Here is an 18,863-nt window from a genome sequence, read left to right on the forward strand (position 1 = left end):
AAAGACCGAAATTGTGGTCATTCCCAAGGCAAAGCAGAGCAAGCGCAAAATAAATTATCACAACAGCACATACCATGCGGATTCTCCAATTCGAACTGGGATCCTTGTGTATGCCCAGTGGGGCTCTGAACACATTGTGAACTTTAATGCTTCCAGGGTGAAGAAAACCATACACTGCTCTGTTCATGTTAAAACGAGCACATATGCATTTTCCACTAGCTCTCCGCCCATACCATCGGAAACATCTGCTTTTCCCCCTCATCAGCACTAGACGTGGTTGGACTACTGGAAGCAAAGTAGAAGCAAGATTGCAGCAAAGCTTCATGGGAAATGTAGTACCTTCGTAGGTTGGGTGGGAATACCAAGACTGAAGCAAACATGCATTCCACACCCACACAACTTCGAACTGAATGCGAATCAGCCTAGGAGAAGGATTTGTGAATTTGGAAGTTCACCGAATGTAGCTATTCCAGGGTTGACTTTGGATCGGCCTTGGAATGACTCTGCAATGACAGCGATTGCGTGTAATAGTATCTCGCGCATTAACGTGAATACCCATGATTGACTCCGGGATGACTTTAGAATAGACTGGAAGTTTTCACCATGTGATAACGCCCTATGAGGGGAAGGTGTGGGAGATGAGAACGTAAAAGCTAAGAAAAATGTTGACTGGTAGATGAGTGTATGTAATGCAGTTGAGTTGCCAGAGATCTATCATTTCTGGTGTGTTAGCACTGAATGTCTTCTTATCAGCTTATGAATCACTTCTGCATTTGACTATAAAGCTCAAGACAGGAAACAATAGTTATGATGATTCACATACAGCATTGTGGTCAGACAAGTACAGACTTTCTTATCTGGATCTGTATCCACAAGCATTGGGTATACTGAGGAAAATAAGTTGCATTTATGATCATTGGGTATGGTTTGCACTTCTTAGTTCCTGCATTGTTAACCTTAAAAGAAAAACTGCAAAACTTATGATGTTGAAAATCTATGGGTAACAAATTGGGTCTGCTGCTAAATAAGAATTTTTGTAGTTTGTGTATTATACTTAATAATAATAATAATAATAATAATAATAATAATAATAATTTTTATTTATATTTTCCCGCCTCTCCCAGGTGGATCGAGGCAGGATTACAGTCTGTTAAAACCCATACATCAATAATAAAATACATATAAAATACATCAATTAAAAATAATACAATTAATCTTAAAACTAACTCATCATCAAGTGGAAATGCAGTAGATTCGTACAATGGTCTGGAGATGTTTCTTACACAAGGTCAGGTGGATAAGCTCGCTGGAAGAGATCCATCTAAAGAGCCTTCTTCAACGGCTCCAAGGAGGTAATGAGACAGATTTCTTCCAGGAGACTGTTCCACAATTTCGGAGCAGCTGCTGTGAAGGCTCTCTGGGAAGTCAATGTGAGCCTGGTTGATTGATGTTCTAACATGTTCTTCCCAGTTATTCTAAGTGTGTGGGGCGGATTGTATAGGGAGAGGCGTTCCCACAAGTAACTCGAGCCCAAGCCATGTAGGGCTTTAAAGGTAATAACCAACATCTTGTATTGTGCCCAGAAGCTAATTGGCAGCCAGTGAAGAGATTTTAAGACAGGTGTTATATGGTCAAACCTGGATGAACTGGTGACCAATCTGGCTGCTGCGTTTTGAACCAGTTGAAGCTTCCAAACTTGGTACAAGGGTAGCCCCATGTAGAGCGCATTACAGAAATCAAGACGAGAGATTACTAGTGCATGTACCACTGTTGCTAGGTCCTTTTGGTCCAGGTAGGGGCGCAGTTGGCATATCAACCAAAGTTGGTACCAAGCACTCCTGGCTGTCGCATCCATTTGAGATGACAATTGTAGCAACAAGTCCAGGAGCACTCCCAAACTGTGAACTTCATCTTTTAGGGGAAGTGTGACCCCATCCAGGACTGGTTGACAAATCTCCATCCCCGGACTTAACGTACCTATTGCAAGTACCTCCGTTCTCTCTGGATTCAGCTTGAGTTTGTTTTTCCTCATCCAGCCCATTACTGACTCAAGGCAGGCATCCAGACGAGAGATGCCATCTTTAGTCACTGCAGCAATTGGAGACATATAGAAATAGATTTGGGTGTCATCAGCATACTGATAACACCACGCCCCATGTCTCTGGATGATCTCACCCAACGGCTTCATGTAAATGTTAAACAGCATGGGGGACAGGCTTTTAGAAGAGCACCTGTCCCCCAGCATCACCATCTGGAATCTGCCTGAGAGGTAGGAATGGAGCCACTGGAGTGCAGTACCCGCAATACCTAACTCCCTCAGGAATTCCAGAAAGATACTCTGGTCTATGGTATCGAAGGCCACTGAGATGTCCAAGAGCACCAACAAGGTCATGCTTCCCCCTTCTATGCCTAGACGGAGATCATCGACTAAGGCGACCATGGCAGTTCTGCCCTGAAGCTAGTTTGATACAAAAAATGGATATGGAACAGATGGGAATAGGGAGAAAAGGGATGTGTACACAGATTACAATTACAGTGTGCAGTATATTTTCAATATATCTTTTGCTAACACCGGCTGAAGTGAGGTATTTGGCACTTTTTCAAGCAATACAGTTCTTAATACAGGATATAGTCCACACATACTTCCTCATGTCCTAAACTCAGAAATACTATTTATATCTAACCACAAGGAATATTTAGTCTCATTTGTGCCTTGGACCATATGTGTGGTTTCCAACTGTCACAGTTTCTTCCCAGAAGCTATACTGATATTCGGCATTGTTTGACCATTCTCTTTCAGAAGGTGAAATATGCTTGGGCACTCTGTAGTATTATAGCAGCTTAGTTTACATGAATTCACAGTGAAGTCCCTAATGTTCTTCATGCATATGAATGAGTTAGTTGAATTGGGAACAATTCGCACTACAGAACCATGGCACTTTTAGCTTTAACTGTCATAGTTCCATCCTATGAAATCCTGGGATTTGTAGTTAAAGGAGGGCCTTTTACAATTCTCAGCCAGAGCAGTCTAGTGCCTCACCAGACTATCAGTTCTAGGAGTCCATGAGATGGAACCAGAACAGTTAAAGTGGAATACTAATGCTATAGTTCTATAGTGCAAATGGGTCCCAGGTTATGATAGGACAGCTGTCACAGACACATTGCTATGCTGCCTAGCTGTTCCTTCTCTCTCTGGTTCAGAGAGGTATTGTGGAAACAGAAAAAGTCCTGGTTTCTTTTGCACTGCATCTTTGCAACTGGTATTTGGATTAAGTCCCAAATATGGGTTGCCTAATTGAAGGCCTTTTTTCATGTGTAGGTGGTATTTGTACAGAAGGTTTAAAGAATACACATTCTTTTTTTCTCTCTCTTTCACTAAATCTGCTAATCTTCTCTGACATGCTGAGAGCTGTTGACTACAAGGTGGTTTGTTGAATCAAGATTCCATGGTGAAAAAGTTGGCATCATAACATTAGTAATTGGAGTCTGGGCAAGCAGCACAAAAGCAGGCACACCCAGTGTCTCAACCCAGTTACCAAGCATTCTTGACACACCCAAGAACTGAAGAAAGCTCCCAATCAAGCCTTCAGATCTTATAGCCTAAGGAGACAGATTATGATCTGTCCTCCCCACTTGCAGTTTGAAATCCCTGAGATAGAAATATGGCATTTCATTTTCAGAATGAAAATAGAAAATGGCAATATGCCAAGGCAACATAGCTGTAGGCCATTAACAAACTGCTTGAATTAATATTGTGCCCCTGCAGTTTTAAAAGAAAGTTTGGAAAGCAACAGTAATTGCTGCAAAGTAAAATTGGGTTTAGCTAAATTCATAATGCCAGAAATAAGATAATACACAACAGCATTTGAGAGTAAAACACTGGTGTTGCATGTTCCTTTTACTGTACTGCTGTGCTTCAGAAGTTGCCTTAGACAAGGGTAATCTATATACCCATCTAGCCAGTGTTTTCTGATATCTAGGTTCCCAAAAAGAGGTCTTTCACACTACCAGTTACTGATCCTTTTAACTAAAAATGTGAGAGACTGAAAATGTCTATATGTGAGGCAAGAGTTCATCAGCTGAGCTGTAGTCTGTTGTATCATGACTTTTCTGTGAGAATCATTACTGAGGAGGCATTAATCCACACAAGTAATGCAGCAAAAATGCTGAGATTACCTTCCAGTCTACATTTCCTTACAAATGATACCACTGACTTGTGGAAGATGTCAATTCTTTTTTGTGAGTAGAGCACAAATATCCCTCATGCTTAGCATCTATTGGTTAGGCCTGTTCTGTCTCCAAGATCTCAAAACCTACTTCAAGTTGTGCTGCCATCTTGAATGTCTCATCATTTAAACAAAGCTTTCACACATTGTTTCCTAACAAATGTATGTTCATCCTTTTTCAGATGAAATGGGAGACATGGGGCCTTAAATGTTCTTGGGCTACCTTCATCCTTTATTGATTATTGTTCTGGTTAGGCCTGGTGAAAATTTCAGAGCAGGAACCTTTGGAGGGTTACAGGTTCTCTAGACTTGCTCTCCTATGCCAAGATGCAAAAGATTTTGACATGCAAAGTTGTGGGCACAGCAATGATTTATGCATATCCTATGTATCTTGGGAGTAAATGCACCCAAGATACAGTCTCTGACCCCTTGAACTGCTTTCTCAGAGTACACATCAGTTGAAAGGTTTATGCATCATTACCCTGTGTAATGTGAATGAATTAGAAGTGGAATGCAGGGTAATGAGTAATGAGTGAGTCACCTAAAGAAATAAAAATTGTATTTTACCATCACTATTGTTCTATTCCTTGAATGAAGTGGATACATGAATGAATTGGATCTAGGAATTGGTTTATAAGCAACAGAGATGTTTTATGAACACTGTTTACAAGAAATATTGCTTCTGGAAACATGAAATGTGAACAAAAACCCTCTTATTCCAGGCCTTGAGTTGCTTTACCTGCCCATACCCCTGTTAGAAGGGTCAACACCAAGAAATACTTCTTTTTTCTTCTGCCCCCTTGCCTGAAGGAAGCGGTGTTGGTAGGAACAATTTTTATTATTATTATAGATAGCTGTACTATACTGTGCAATGGAGCAAAACCAAACTGCTTTCCCTCAGATGTTTCAAGAATACCCAGTGCATCTTCAGCGAAGGAGCAAGAGAATGTGAGAAAGTGCTTTGGCTTTGCTTCACTGCACCCACAGGAGGGCCATTCATAAGTCAAAATAATTGTGTCCATATTTCAGTAGTTGAAAAGACCCCTAGTTCACTTCTCAGTGAGCTGACATGTGTTCACCGTCTAGAAGGTATAATGAGTTATACCGTAAATAGGTGTGTCTATCTCAAGAGATCCTTGAATCACCGCTTTTATCATTATTGCTACACCCACAGGAACTTACTTCCCCAGGTGAGACAGATTTAAAATCAAAAGACAACGGCTCAAGAGACCAAGTACAGGATTCAGGTGGACTGCTGTCAGACAAAGGACCTGTTAGAGCAGGTAGGTTCTGTGCACTGTGATGCAGGAAACTGTAAATTACCTCCTTTGGCTTGGCATCAGTGGCAAAGTGTTTCTGAATCATTGGGGAGAGATTACTGACGTTCTTTCAGTGGGCTATAAACTCATGATCGTGGTGATTTGGTAACAACAGCAACAGAAAGAATTACTCTGTTGATTTAGATTCATTTATCCAAAAAAGGCTTCCTGTTTTGCTGAAAGGTAAGGAGAATGAATTTTGGTAGAGAGAATGAAAACTAGCAGAGAATTTTTTTTAAAAAAAAGAACTGAAAGTAAGGGAAGCTGTGTATGCTGTAGGTACAGCTTTAGAAAGTGGCATATTTACTTTTACATTTATGAGTTATCTGTGTGTCCTCTTGGGATTGTAGCTCCACAGGTAGTATGGTAATCTCTGAAAAATCAGGTTCACCAAAGCCTATATAAATTCAGTACTTTTTTGTTCCCAGGAAAGAATGGAACAAAAGAAAAGAGCTAAACCACTGTTTAAAAATGCTTTGGTGACAGTCTTATCTTTGTTGAGGGCATAGTAATTCAAAGACATTAAGCAAAAGCAATAGGCAAAAGGTGAATTGGAAAGAATTGACCTTGACCTGGAGCTGCAGAATGCACCTTTGAACTAGTCCGATGTTTTGGAATCTTTCTTTCTCTTACACAAATAGAACTGGCGGTGAAAATTAGGCTGTGCATATATGTGGCCTGGGCTTATATAGAATGCACATAAATGTATGCAGGTGAACCATATGAGTTGTGCACGATGTGCGTTTGAGTGCAACACTGTGCACATTTGGCACATAAAGCACTTACATTTTATTACTGCTCCTGTTATGATGTTTGCATATGTGGTGACAGTAATGAGTTTTCCCCATATTTATTTTCTTATTTTAAAAAGGGGAGAACACCATATAAAACACCTCTATAATCTTGTACAGCAGACACTGAGGTTTTCCCCCACCATGAGTGAATTTCCTTATTTAGTTGACTAAAAGCGGCATTTCTGCCCAGAATGCATCTCTTTTTGCTCAAACAATTATGTCTTTCACACAAGCAATGAATGCTTACAGCAGACAGTCCTAAGATCAAGGGGAGATCTATGAGAATTTAGAATATACACTTTGTGCCTTCCAGCTGCTTTCTGCAATATTGAAACTTCAGTTCCCTACAGTGTACAACCTATTTATTTACTCATTTATGACACTTTTAGACCACCCAAGCACAGTGAAATTGCATAATTGCAAGGATGATACAGATGAATGAATGAATGAAAAAACAGGAATTACAGGACTGATGGATTGTCCTTTCTGACCTATGAGCTGCTGAATTTATGTTTTCTTTTTATTTTAGGAGAATCTTGAGTTTTGTAGAATCTCTTCATCATGTGGATATTTCTTTTTGTCCTTGGTAAGTTTTCCCTAAGCATGTACCTTTTTTTTTAAAAAAGAAGTAGTTGTGCATCAACTATTTATAGTTGATGTAAAAGATCTGAGCTAAATTTTAATGTGCTGTACTGTTTATTTGTTGTTTTGTCATTAATAGTTTGCTTTTCACTGTTTTAAATTCTGTTGTTAGCTTAATTATATTTTTAATATTTGTATGAAATTAATTTTATAGCTGTGTCTGCTGTAATATTTGGGAGCCACCTTGAGTCCTGAACTTGAAAAAAACATAAAATACATACATACATACATTCCTTTTCTCCCAGTACCTGGAAAGTGTGGGGGCAGCATAGTGCAGTGGTTTGGGCATTGGAATACAAATTTGGAGACCCAGGGACTGAATCCCAGCTCAGCATGCAAACCCACCTTGGGCAAGTCACACTCTCTAAGCCTCAGAGGGAAGGTACAGGAAAATTTTGCCAAGAAAAACTTGTGATAGTGTCTCCATAAATTGGAAATGGCTTGAAGGTATACAACAACAATGTTGGGGGGTCATGCCTTTCTGATTGTCCTGCTTTCCTCCCCTTCATATGCAAAACATCTTTAGCTGAGAAAATGCTAAGCTTTAGCCTATTTCTGACCCAGCCCCAGCCTGATTGCATTTTTTAATAGTTTCAGCAAGTTTTACATATTGTTACCAATTGTTGCAATTACTTTTTGGGAATGATCTTGATGGAATGTCTTCTATTTTTAGCCAGTTTTAAATAGATTAAATGCAAACAAATTGGACAAACTGAAATTGCCTTTTATCCTAAAGAAATCACTCATCAAAGGATTGCTGTAACCAAAAGGCCTTCTCTTGTCTATGAAAGGATTGCACACAGGGACCCGCCTGACCTCTTTAGGAATATTCAGAGCCTGGGAGCATCCACTGAGAACTGGTGACTCCAGAGCAGTAGAGGCTCGTCGTTCTGATGTTAGTGAGTTGGTGAATCTACTCTTGGTTTTTGCCTGAACTTTAAAAGAATTATCCATTTTGGGGATGAGATTCAGCACTGTGGATATCTCCTTTAAATTTCAGGCTAAAACTGACAGCCTGTTTATTTATGTAGAGTATTTATACCTTGCCGTTCAGCCAAAATGTCTCCTAGAGAGGCTTACAAATCATACCCTCATACTTACAATCTAAATTCACCACCCAGTGTCTGAAGAGCTGAAGAGAAAAAGGTTGCCCTCTCCCTCCTTGTATAGGATTGCATCCTGAATGACCATCCCAAACCTATCTGGTTCACTGAGATATAAGACTCTCTAATTCCTATGTTAGTTGTTATAGCAAATATAAACCATCTGTTACATTATCGTTGGCTGAGGTCACACTGCAGAATTAATGCTGTTTGACACTATTTAACTTTCATGGCTCCATCATATAGAATCCTGGGATGTGTAGTAGTGGCATGAAAGCTCTCGGACAGAGAAGGCTAAATGTTTCTCAAAACTACACAAATTCCAGAGTTCTGTAACATCGAGCCAAGGCAGTTGAAGTAGTGTCAAACTTCATTAATACTGCTGTGTAGATGCAATCTCTGGCTGCTTCTGTGAGGCTACTTTCATGGAGATTGGTGATTTTTGTGGTTCTCTTTTTGTCTTATTTAACAGAATGAGTAAAGTTCAATTTCTATTCTCCTCACCCAGCTTTTCCCCAACTGCTGGTTGCACAGAATGCCTGCTTACATGGGGCATGTTATCCACCTGTGCAAGACCTTCTTGTTGGAAGAATCCATCACTTGAAAGCCTCCTCTACCTGTGGACTTCTTCAACCTGAAACCTACTGTACTCCATATGGAGAAGTAAGATACAATGGTTTTTATTCATAGAGGAAAGAAACATGTTTAGCAATGTTGCCAACTGCTCTGTGGCTGCATCAGCACTGCAGGAATAATCTGGTTTGACACCACTTTAACTGCTATGGCTCAATGCTATGGAATTCTGGGAATTGCAATTTGTTGTGGCACCAGAGGGTATTTCTGCAATGCAGATGCAGCCTGTGTCTTCTATTGACCAGATGAGATGCTGTTGAAAATTGAGTGTGTTACATGAAATTTGGAGAATTGATCAAGATGGAGTCAAATTGGTTTCCATGGAGAGTGAATGCTAGTGAATGCTAGGAACCTGTCCACCTCTCTTGAATAGAATATGCTTACTGTCAAACTTTTAATTATGCCTGTTGCATTCAGGGTTTTTTTTAATGCATGAAATGAAGTTTGTTATTTTCCTGTATGTCAATCATGAGGCTCCACACATCCATCAAGAGCCAAAATCAGAGTTTGGAATACTTAACTCAACTTCCTTACTCACTCAGGCAACATAGCTACTGGCCATACTAGCTGGAATATTCTGGGAGTTGTGGTGCAAAAAAAGCAATACTTCCAAGTTTTGTTGACACATAGCTTGATAGCAGCGTGTATGAAAAGAAGATTTTAAAATTATGATACTGTCCTTGGAAGTCTTAGCTGCCCTTCCTAATTTTCTGTCATCTGAAAATTTGATAAGCATGCCTTTTATTACATCACCCAAGTCATTTATAAAAATATTGAACAATAGCAAGCCCAGAACAGAATCCTGAGGCACATCACTAGGCACTTTTAACATTCAAAACCACCCAATTACAAAACTAAGTTTGGACTTCATGTCACCTCTGGTTTTGTTATTTGACATTTATGCATCCCCCAGAGAGTTCCAGGGTAGAAAACCCCAGAACAGTTTCAGTTCTCCACCTCTGAGTTACAGAAATCCTTTCACAATCTTCATCCTCTTCCTCTGAACACATTTCAGCTTGTTCAATGAAAACCATAGCCTCTGTACCTTTCTTGAGTTGTGAGACTCCTATTGGTATGATCCAACCATCCTATGAATGCTGGTGGTTTCATCACACAGACACACACATTCATTTATTGCTCTCTCCACTGTCCCAAGTAGTTCTATTTGGAAAAAACCAAACAAAATTAATCTCATTAAGACCAAAATCATCCCATTGATTTCTATCACAGTTTCATTGCAGTCAGCCCAAGAAGTCTAGTTTCTTTGATTTTGATCCCTACATAAGTGAACAAATTAAATTAGCAGTACAGGATAATGAAATTATGTGACTAATAACCCAGGGGATTCTTATGTATTGACTTCAGAAATCTAAGTTAAAAAGTGGATAAAATGGGAAAGCAAAGTAATGGTGTGGTTTAAACATAAGTGGAGTCAATTATGACACTGATGGGATATCTGGAGCCAAAAATAAATACTAATTAATGTCTTCATGTAGTAGGAGTTATTTCATGATACCAAACACACTTGAGTTTCAAGGAGTTTCATCATCCCATTGGGTCAGATGTCTAAATTGGACTTATGGGGAATTTAGGAAATGAGAGAGGAACATGTGAGTGATAACTAATTGTGGTCCTCTATAATAGGCACAGAAGATTGTGTGCACTGTCTTAATTGTATACATACGTGTAGACTCATAAGTACTAACACACACTATAGTCCTTTTACTTTAAAAAAAAGACAGGTTGAGTCTCTGGTCCGTTACAGAGTGCCCAAAATGGGTGCTCTGCCGGTGCTGCTTGTTGCTACATCCGGGAACTGCAGTGGTCAAACCGCACAATTCCCGGATGCAACAAAAAGAAGCCGCAAAAAGCGTCATAATTTTGCATCCGGGAAGTGGCGCTGCAAGTGGCCAATGGTGCACTCGCAACGTCACTTCCGTCGTGGGATGTGCAGATGCTATGCATCCATGACGTCAAGATGGTGGCACCCATGAAGAACGGGCGCCACCATTTTATACACACCAAGCGCGTACTAGGGTTTCTGGACGCCTCTTTCTAACCCTAGTATGTGCTCGGCAAGTACTTTATGCCCGTCCGGAACGGGCCTCTGTTATCCAAAATGTTTGTGACCAGAAGTATTTTGGATTTCAGAGTTTTTCTGATTTTAGAATATTTGAGTATACATAATGAGATATCCTGGAGATGGGACCCTCTTTAGTCACCCTACCAATGATAAATAGGTTAAAAGGGGGTTAAATAGTTACAGTCCTGAATTACAATTCCAGTAGTTTAGTGTTGTGCTAGTATTTATTGATAAAGTTGGCATACAGTTGGCCCTCCATATCAGCGGGCTAGCCATCTGCAGATTGGAGCATCTCCAAATGGACCTACCCCATTATTATCAATGGGGCCACATGCACATGACCACACCAACATGGTCATTTGCATGCCACACATCCACTGACAATAATGGGACTTATTGTCCCACAATTTTTATTATCTGTGTGTGTGTGTGTGTGTGTGTGTGTGTGTGTGGGTCTGGAATGGAACTCCCTCTGATATGGTGGGCTGACTGTATAGTAGTAACAATGTCAATGTTACAGGTTAATGGCTTTATTTTAAGGCATCAAACAGAACTGAGCAGAATAATGGGCTGCAAAGTTTCTTCCATCACTTGGGATGGAAGGACTTTAGAGAGATTACAATCTTTTATCCAATGTATTGATTTGGACTTTTGGGAATGGTAAAGGTAAAGGTAAAGGTAGTCCCTTGACATGAATGTCTAGTCATAATCAACTGTAGGAGGTGGTGCTTATCTCTGTTTCTATGCCAAAGAGCCAGCATTGTCAGAGGACTGCTCTAGTCATCATGTGGCCAGCATGACTGCACTGAACACTGTTACCTTCCCACTGAGAAGTGGTACCTATCTATCTACTTGCATTTCATGCTTCCAAACTGCTAGGTTGGCAGAAGCTGGGACTAGTGACAGGAGCTGATCATCAGAACTGGCATCTTAACCACTAAAGCAGGAATGGTAGAGCTTGGAAATGTTACTGTTTTGCACCCAGGCTCTACCATTCCTGGAGGTTTCTGGAACTGTAATCTGAAAGTGGCATTCTCAGGGGAGATGCAGTTAAAAAAAGAACATCCCAGAGCTCTGATGAGTAATAGCTATAGGGTTCCCTCTTTTAAAATTAAAATGGACATGGTTTTCTCGCTGTTCAATTTATTTATTTATCCATCCATCCATCCATCCATCCATCCAACCAACCAACCAACCATCGATTTAGGAATGCTTCATAAGTCACCATTGTCTTAACCTCAGATAATTTCTGTGCAAGAAAGTACAGGTTCACTATAATACTAGAGGCCTGGAACAAAAGAACTGCCTGGTTACTTCAGAGCAACCAGTAAAATCCACCTTCCCAGCCACACTTTGCTCTTTAACTTTTCTTGTCCCATTAACCGTGCTAAATCACAACACTGCATTGATACTGGAAGCTGGAGCTGGTGCCAGCGTCTAGTAATTGTTGAGGATCTAGACTGAGTTCTAGCTGCCACTTCCTTTAGGTTCCATCTCTTCCCACTATATTGATCATACTCTCTCCCCTCAATCAAGTCCTGTGACTTTTTTTCATTCTTGCTCACTTCTTGCCTTGGCTCTTAGGTGCATTCTGTCAAACCACTTAATCTTCCTGCAATTAGATTTCATATATCTTTTACTTTTTTGGGGAAAGGATGTGTGGATGAGAGATTCATATCAGGAAGTCTAGATTCAGTCTGGCTGTTAGGCTAACTGACACAGTCATCTCAGGCAGCAGGTTAAAGTGCTATGAAACAGTAACAACTTGATAGTTATTTAAGTTGTAACAATTATATTTCTACTGTTGTAGAGAGAGATCAGGCACTCATTAGTAGATTAGTAGATTGGTGAGACTGAAAAAACAGTGAGGCTTTTGTATTTTTAAAGTTGTGGGAAAGAGAATTTCAACAGATATTGTTTATTATGCAAGCTACGACTGCTGAAATTCCCTCTGCTATTAAAAGTACAGAGCTCTGTGCTGTTGTTCATGTGGTTATCCTGTTTGTGAGATTCTCTCTTTTAGGTGCCAAAATATCTTGACTGCCCTTGGGTCTCTTTGGGTCTCATGCCAGGGGAAAAGTGGGGTATTAAATAAATAACTAAGGTTTCTGTTTCACAATGCCACCATAAATTAAAATCAACTTGATAGCACATAACAACATAAAATGATGGGAACATTCCCTTTTCTTATTACTTCCTGACAGAGCTATTTGACAGTGGTATATACTACCCTGAAGTGTGTTGGATTCTCCTTCTTTGGAGGTTTTTCAGTTATTCATTCCTGCATGGCAGGGGGTTGGGTTGGATAGCCCTTGTGGTCTCTTCCAACTCTGGAGATTATCGCATCCAGGAATCCCAGCAGGAGAGACTTGGGATCTAAAAGACGAAAATGGATGTTATTACATTTACCCATGTCTGGGCTGTAGGCAGCCCATATCCACTTGCGCAGCCCATATGCAACCCAGACTTCTCCCACAGCATTTTCAAGAGCGGGAAAATCTTGAATGGATATGGGCTGCCTACAGCCCAGATATAGGTAAATGTGATAACATCCATTTTCATCTTTTAGATCCCATGTCTCTCCCACTAAGATTCCTGAGTGTGATAATCTCCTTTATGCTTTGATCATTCTGCAAACCTATGATTCTGAGGTTAACCTTTACAAACATTACATTCCTTTGTTTCTCATGTGCTACTGCCATAGGTTTGAGGATCAGGTGTAGTGTTTGATCAGGTGCAGATATTTGACATTGGGAGCAGCAAAGTAGGGTATTCCTAACAGGTCTTTCCCAGCTTTAATGCTGCGTAGAAAAGGGCATTTTAATAGATCTACCTTGTATGACAGGGTAAATCTGCTGAAATTTCCTTATCACATAACACTGACAAGCATTCTTGCCATTTACATCTGGCCATCTTAATCAGTATACCCAGAAATCTGCTGCAGTTCTCCAAAGTGCATTTGTGGTGTCATCTACAGATAAAAGTAGACCAAATTTATAAGGATGGCCACTTTTTCCCATTATGAACATGCCATTGGGTATTGTTCTCTCACTCCTCACTCCATTTGTGCGGTGCGTGCACAAGTACAGATGCAGTTCTTCACCATTTTTTTCTTGAAAGAATCAGTGGGTAGTTTTAGCAATGTTCTTCCTCCTGCAAATAAAGTTTTGTTGAAAAGCAAAGCAACCACAGGAAAATTTTATGTAGAATAAGTGCCAAACTGGAGATTCTCACAATCCAGGATTCTTGTCATGTATTTTATAAGAAACATGTATTTCAACATTTTTTTTGGAATATTTTTAAATGTTGTTTCCAACCTTAGCCTGGAGCCAACACAAAGTAACTGACAGAAAATTCCAAAATTAGCAAGTATTTTGCATAATATTCAAAGAAGTCTGGTTGGATTGGGGAACAAAGGTCATGGCAACCTGAAGCCTATTTAGCATGCCTTAGCCTAGTCTTTCCTTTATTAGATGAGTACTTTAATGAGTCAGTTCTCCGATCTAAAATTGGGAATTGTTTTGTTATTTCGCTCCCAACCCTGCCAATTTTAAGCTACCAGCTTCCTGGCATAATTGTAATGAGGTTATGTTCATGTTCTCCATTTTGTGGAAAGTTTTAAAGTCTTTCCCCCACCCCCAACCTCTGCACAGGATATGGAAGGAGGGGCTGTGCTTACTTGCTTGCCTCACACTCTGCCCTGCTGACCTGTGTGTACTGTCTGGGTCTAGTGCCAATCAGAAAAGTGTCCCAAGTGTGTGTTTTATGTCCCCAAACATTTTGCAATTCTGGCATGTTCCTTGCTAATGGAAGCACTCCACTCATGTGTCTCTGCTTTGCTTGCCTGTAACTTTGGCTGTGATGCCTTCTAACCTTTTTACTTTGTACCCCCACAGTGGCAGCCTGTAGGCAAGGACTAGGCAAAGTGCAGTCTGTATATCCATGATGGAAACTTGTAGCAATGTGGCTGCTAATCCTAATTAATGATTTAGAAGCATCAGATCTCAAAATCAGGGTTTGCAAAAAGACATTCGCTGTTTACACTACAATTCCCAGAGTGTTTCAGCCCCCATGCCTGTATCATAACTCTCCTTACTTGTCTTTCTAAACCTGAAAACCCCCACTTTTCTCCACTGGGGAGCTGCCTTAAGCACTTTATTATTTTGGTTGACCTTTTTTGCTTCATTTGCACCAGTACAGTATCTTTTTTTTTAAAAAAAAAGTTCCAGTGACCAAGAAGCCATATGTGAAGGTACTTCACTAAGTGCCAGCATTGTGCAGTTGTATGAGTATTGAACATAGACTCTGTGAGACAAGGGTTCAAATCCCCATTCAGACATGGGAACCCACTGGGCATGTCTCACTCTCTTACCCTCAGAGAATGGCAATGGCAATGGCAAACCCTCTTTGAACAAAATGTGCCATGAAAACCTCATGGCACATTTTAGGATTGCTGTTAAGTTGGAAGAGACTTAAGGTACACAACAACAAACAAGAATCAAAATTGTATACAATTATTTTAATTATGTCTGTACTATACACTTGTATAAAGGCATTATGGTTTTGAAAGTTCTCCATTCTATATTTATCTAAATGGAATTTGTCTTTTCCACAGCAGCCACTTACTAAGTTGACATTTACACAAACTCTTTCCCAATAACAAGATCTTTTCCCTGGTAGTTAGGAGTAGCTCCAGTTCAATTATCTTACATTTAAATGTAGAGGATCCACTCCTCCACCCCTCCAGGATCTGCCATTCAAAATTCAAATGGTAACTCTAGTTTACTACTAGTTTACTAAGTTGATCCAAATCCAGAGATTGGAAATGTAACTTCTTTGGACTTTAACCCTCAGAATCCTGCAGGCAGCAAGCTTCCTGACAAACTGCACAATTAGCTTGTTTCTAGTCCTAAACCTGTAATGCTCTCTCAAGTTACAGGTTTATTGCTTGTGACTGTCTTTGGAATCATTAAGATGTTATGATATGATAGTATACCGAATTTCATAATGTTTTTTCAAGATATCCTCTCCCTCTGAAAAGTTGATAACCTGAAAGCATTAATCTTTCTTTGTGTGAAATACTTCTTGTTATTCCCACTTTTCATGATGGGGCAGGTAATATTAGAGGCTAATGCATAAACTGACCAAACTAACTTTCTCAGTGTTTATCATATTAGAGACCTTGGAAATTAGTATGTTGTTTGTTTTAGGCCAAGGACATTGACTCCCATGGTTATATCCCCTGGCAGTGAGGGACCATTAACAACACACGGTAATCTTTAAGAGTAAGAAGATGGCTTTATCATCTAAGAGATATGGCAGGGTAAGAAAACTACGGTGCTTTACAGACCACACAAAAGGGCGGTCTGCTGCTGCCCTTGTTTGCTGCATGAGGGAACCGCAGCAGACAAACCGCTCGGCTCCCCCGTGCAGCAAAAAGAAGCCGCAAAAAGTGGCTTCTTTTTCCAGCACCGTTATGGTGCTGCAAGGTGCCAATTGCGCACTTGCGGCATCATCTAGGCATCCATCGCATCAAAATGGTGGCGCCCATGTGTATAGGGCGCCTCCATTTTTATGCCCTCATTACATGCGAGGGGCAAGGTGCATCAGGAAGTGCCGCCCTTTGCGTGTAATGACGGCGGCCAAAAGACCCCGTCTATAGAGCGCCTAAGTCTACAAGCCAAGTAAGAAACTGTCACATAGTATCTAGAAGACTGGATATACCAACTGTGCTGTCCTAAATTTGGTTACTTGGACAAAAGTCCCATGGAATTCAGGGGAACATGCTGCTGACTAATCTTGGCTAGGGATGAATTGTAAATCATACCTGGGGAAATTGTTGCCCTTCAGATGTTTGACTGTGCTTGCTGGGTTATAGGCAGTGAGATCAGTGGGAAATCCAATCTACCTGCAGAGGACTAAATCAGGATAGTAGTTTCCAATTAACATGTGTTAATTGGCTTATTAAGAGCCCAGGAGAATACAAGCATGGTGCAGTGAAGAGAACAGGATTTGAGTGTCTGCTCAGCCATTTAAAACCACTGGGGGACCTTGGGCAGGTCAGACATTCTCAGCCTTAGAGAAAAGCAATAGCAGACCTCCTCTGAATAAAGCAATCTCTATGATAGTGTTGCTGTAGGTTAGAGTCAACTTGAAAGTACATAACAACAACAAAATCTCAGGATGTCTGAGTTATAAAGGACAGTTTTGTGAATAGCACCATGGCCCTTATTATAATGTAATTGCCACTATCAGTAACCTTTCATTTCTTTTCCCTCAGACTTCCCAACTATTTACCCCCCGCCATGGGAACTGTAACACTCAGGCCTGAAATACTGGGTAACACTTTATGTACTTGATGAAGCAGTGGCATCACTAGGAGGTGAGGCCCACACCAGGAGAGGGGTGACACCCAGTGTGGTCCTCCTCCTGCTGCACCCCTGCTGGTGTTGCTGTGGTGGTGGAGGCCCCCTCACGAGGAAACCTCCACAGTGGTGGTGAAGAAGAGGGTTGAGCATACCCCTTGGGCCACCCCCTGGCAACCCCCTGCACTGGGTGACACTAGGGGTGGGGACACCACTGTGATGCAATGCTGTATGAAAGCTCATATAGTATTATAATAGATCTGTTAAAGGTGCCACAGGAATCTTCTTTATTATTATTTTTTAGGTTGTACGCCACTGGCAGGTTTTATTATTCTTATCGATTTTATCCATTCTACGTACAGCACTATGCAAATTTACAGCACTTTATAAATAAAATATAATAATAATAATCATAATCATGTAGCATTGTGCAAAGGGCTCTAAAATGTTATTTCATTCATTCTCACAATAACATTGTGTGATAGTTCATTTTTATTGTGCGACTTGAAATCCACCCACTTGTACCATGGCAGAGTACAGCTCAATAGACCAGAGCCGAGAGCTTTCAGTAACCACAGCTTATCCTTCCACTGGGACACTCCCATTTGCATCATTTTTGTCAAGGATATGTTCTAACCTGTATGGTTCAAATATTTACTAGCACTTCCTGTCCTTTCCACTTACTTCATCTGTTAAGGCTGTAATCAACTGCAGAAACAGATACACTGTTTTCCACTGTAGTAGGTCAGCAGAGCATTCTCATAAGAAAGGCTGATTTGTGCATTGTGGTTTCTCCATTCTGCTGTTTGAGCAGGTTGTTCCAAAACGTTTGTGATGGGATTGAGAAAGTGCTTTGTGGGCAAGTTTCTACCAGACAAGCACTAGCATGTCTCTCAAAAGATATATGGGAGGGACTGCTTTACCAGAGTCAAATGGCACCACTCTCTAGACTACAATTCCATCTCACTAGACCTTCAAAGTCTGGCCAGAGAAAGTGGTAGGGGAATCTTTCACACAATGCTTTCAGAAATTCTGGAAGCACTGACTAATTGTGTTAAACTAGATCCCATACTGAATTTGCATGATGGAGGAAACATCATTTCAAATATGTGCTCATCCATATAGGTAAATGAAGACTTGGGCAAATCACTGTTTACTGATAGTCTAGCCTACATCATATCACTGTTGTTTTTTTACTGGAAAAATCCTATGACACTTTGAATTATATGAAGGAACTGAGGGATATAAAGTAGTTAATAAACACAGCATTTATTTTCAGCTTGTAAATACCGCTGTTGCTACACTGCAGAATTAATACAGTCTGACATCGCTTTAACTGTCATGGCTTCATCCTGTGGAATCCTGGGATTTGTAGTTTGTCGTGGCACCAGAGCTTTCTGACAGAAAAGGCTAAATATCTCACAAAAGTACAAATCCCAGAATTCCATAGTATTGCGCCGTGGCAGTTAAAGTGGTGTCAACCTGCATTAATTCTGCAGTATAAATGCAGTTAGAGAGATGGAAACAAGTTGAACTTAACCAAACAGCAGTTATTTGAAGATAATGAAGAAATGGCAACAACTTATATAAACATTAATATTATAAGGTCAGAGTTTGAAAGAGCAGTCTTTTTAGTCTTTAGAGCCTGCCAGTATTTTACTGGGAGTTAAGGCTGCTTCCTTTGCAATAACTTAAGGT

The 18,863-nt window shown here is 40.4% G+C and overlaps 1 protein-coding gene across 1 annotated transcript in view; it reads left to right on the top strand.

Moving 5' to 3' along the window:
* Positions 1-18,863, top strand: part of LAMB3 (laminin subunit beta 3) — a 198,082-nt gene that overhangs the window by 115,730 nt on the left and 63,489 nt on the right. Inside the window, exons 3-5 of the mRNA XM_089514426.1 lie at positions 5,401-5,509; positions 6,869-6,925; positions 8,593-8,747. Coding sequence (XP_089370552.1) covers positions 6,901-6,925; positions 8,593-8,747 — 180 coding nt within the window. The 5' untranslated portion in view covers positions 5,401-5,509; positions 6,869-6,900. The remainder of the gene's footprint in view (positions 1-5,400; positions 5,510-6,868; positions 6,926-8,592; positions 8,748-18,863) is intronic.

The sequence above is a fragment of the Sceloporus occidentalis genome, unplaced genomic scaffold (genome assembly GCF_023333645.1).
Source record: "Sceloporus occidentalis isolate IW3139 unplaced genomic scaffold, rSceOcc1.0.p SCAF_3, whole genome shotgun sequence".
Lineage (NCBI taxonomy): Eukaryota > Metazoa > Chordata > Lepidosauria > Squamata > Phrynosomatidae > Sceloporus > Sceloporus occidentalis.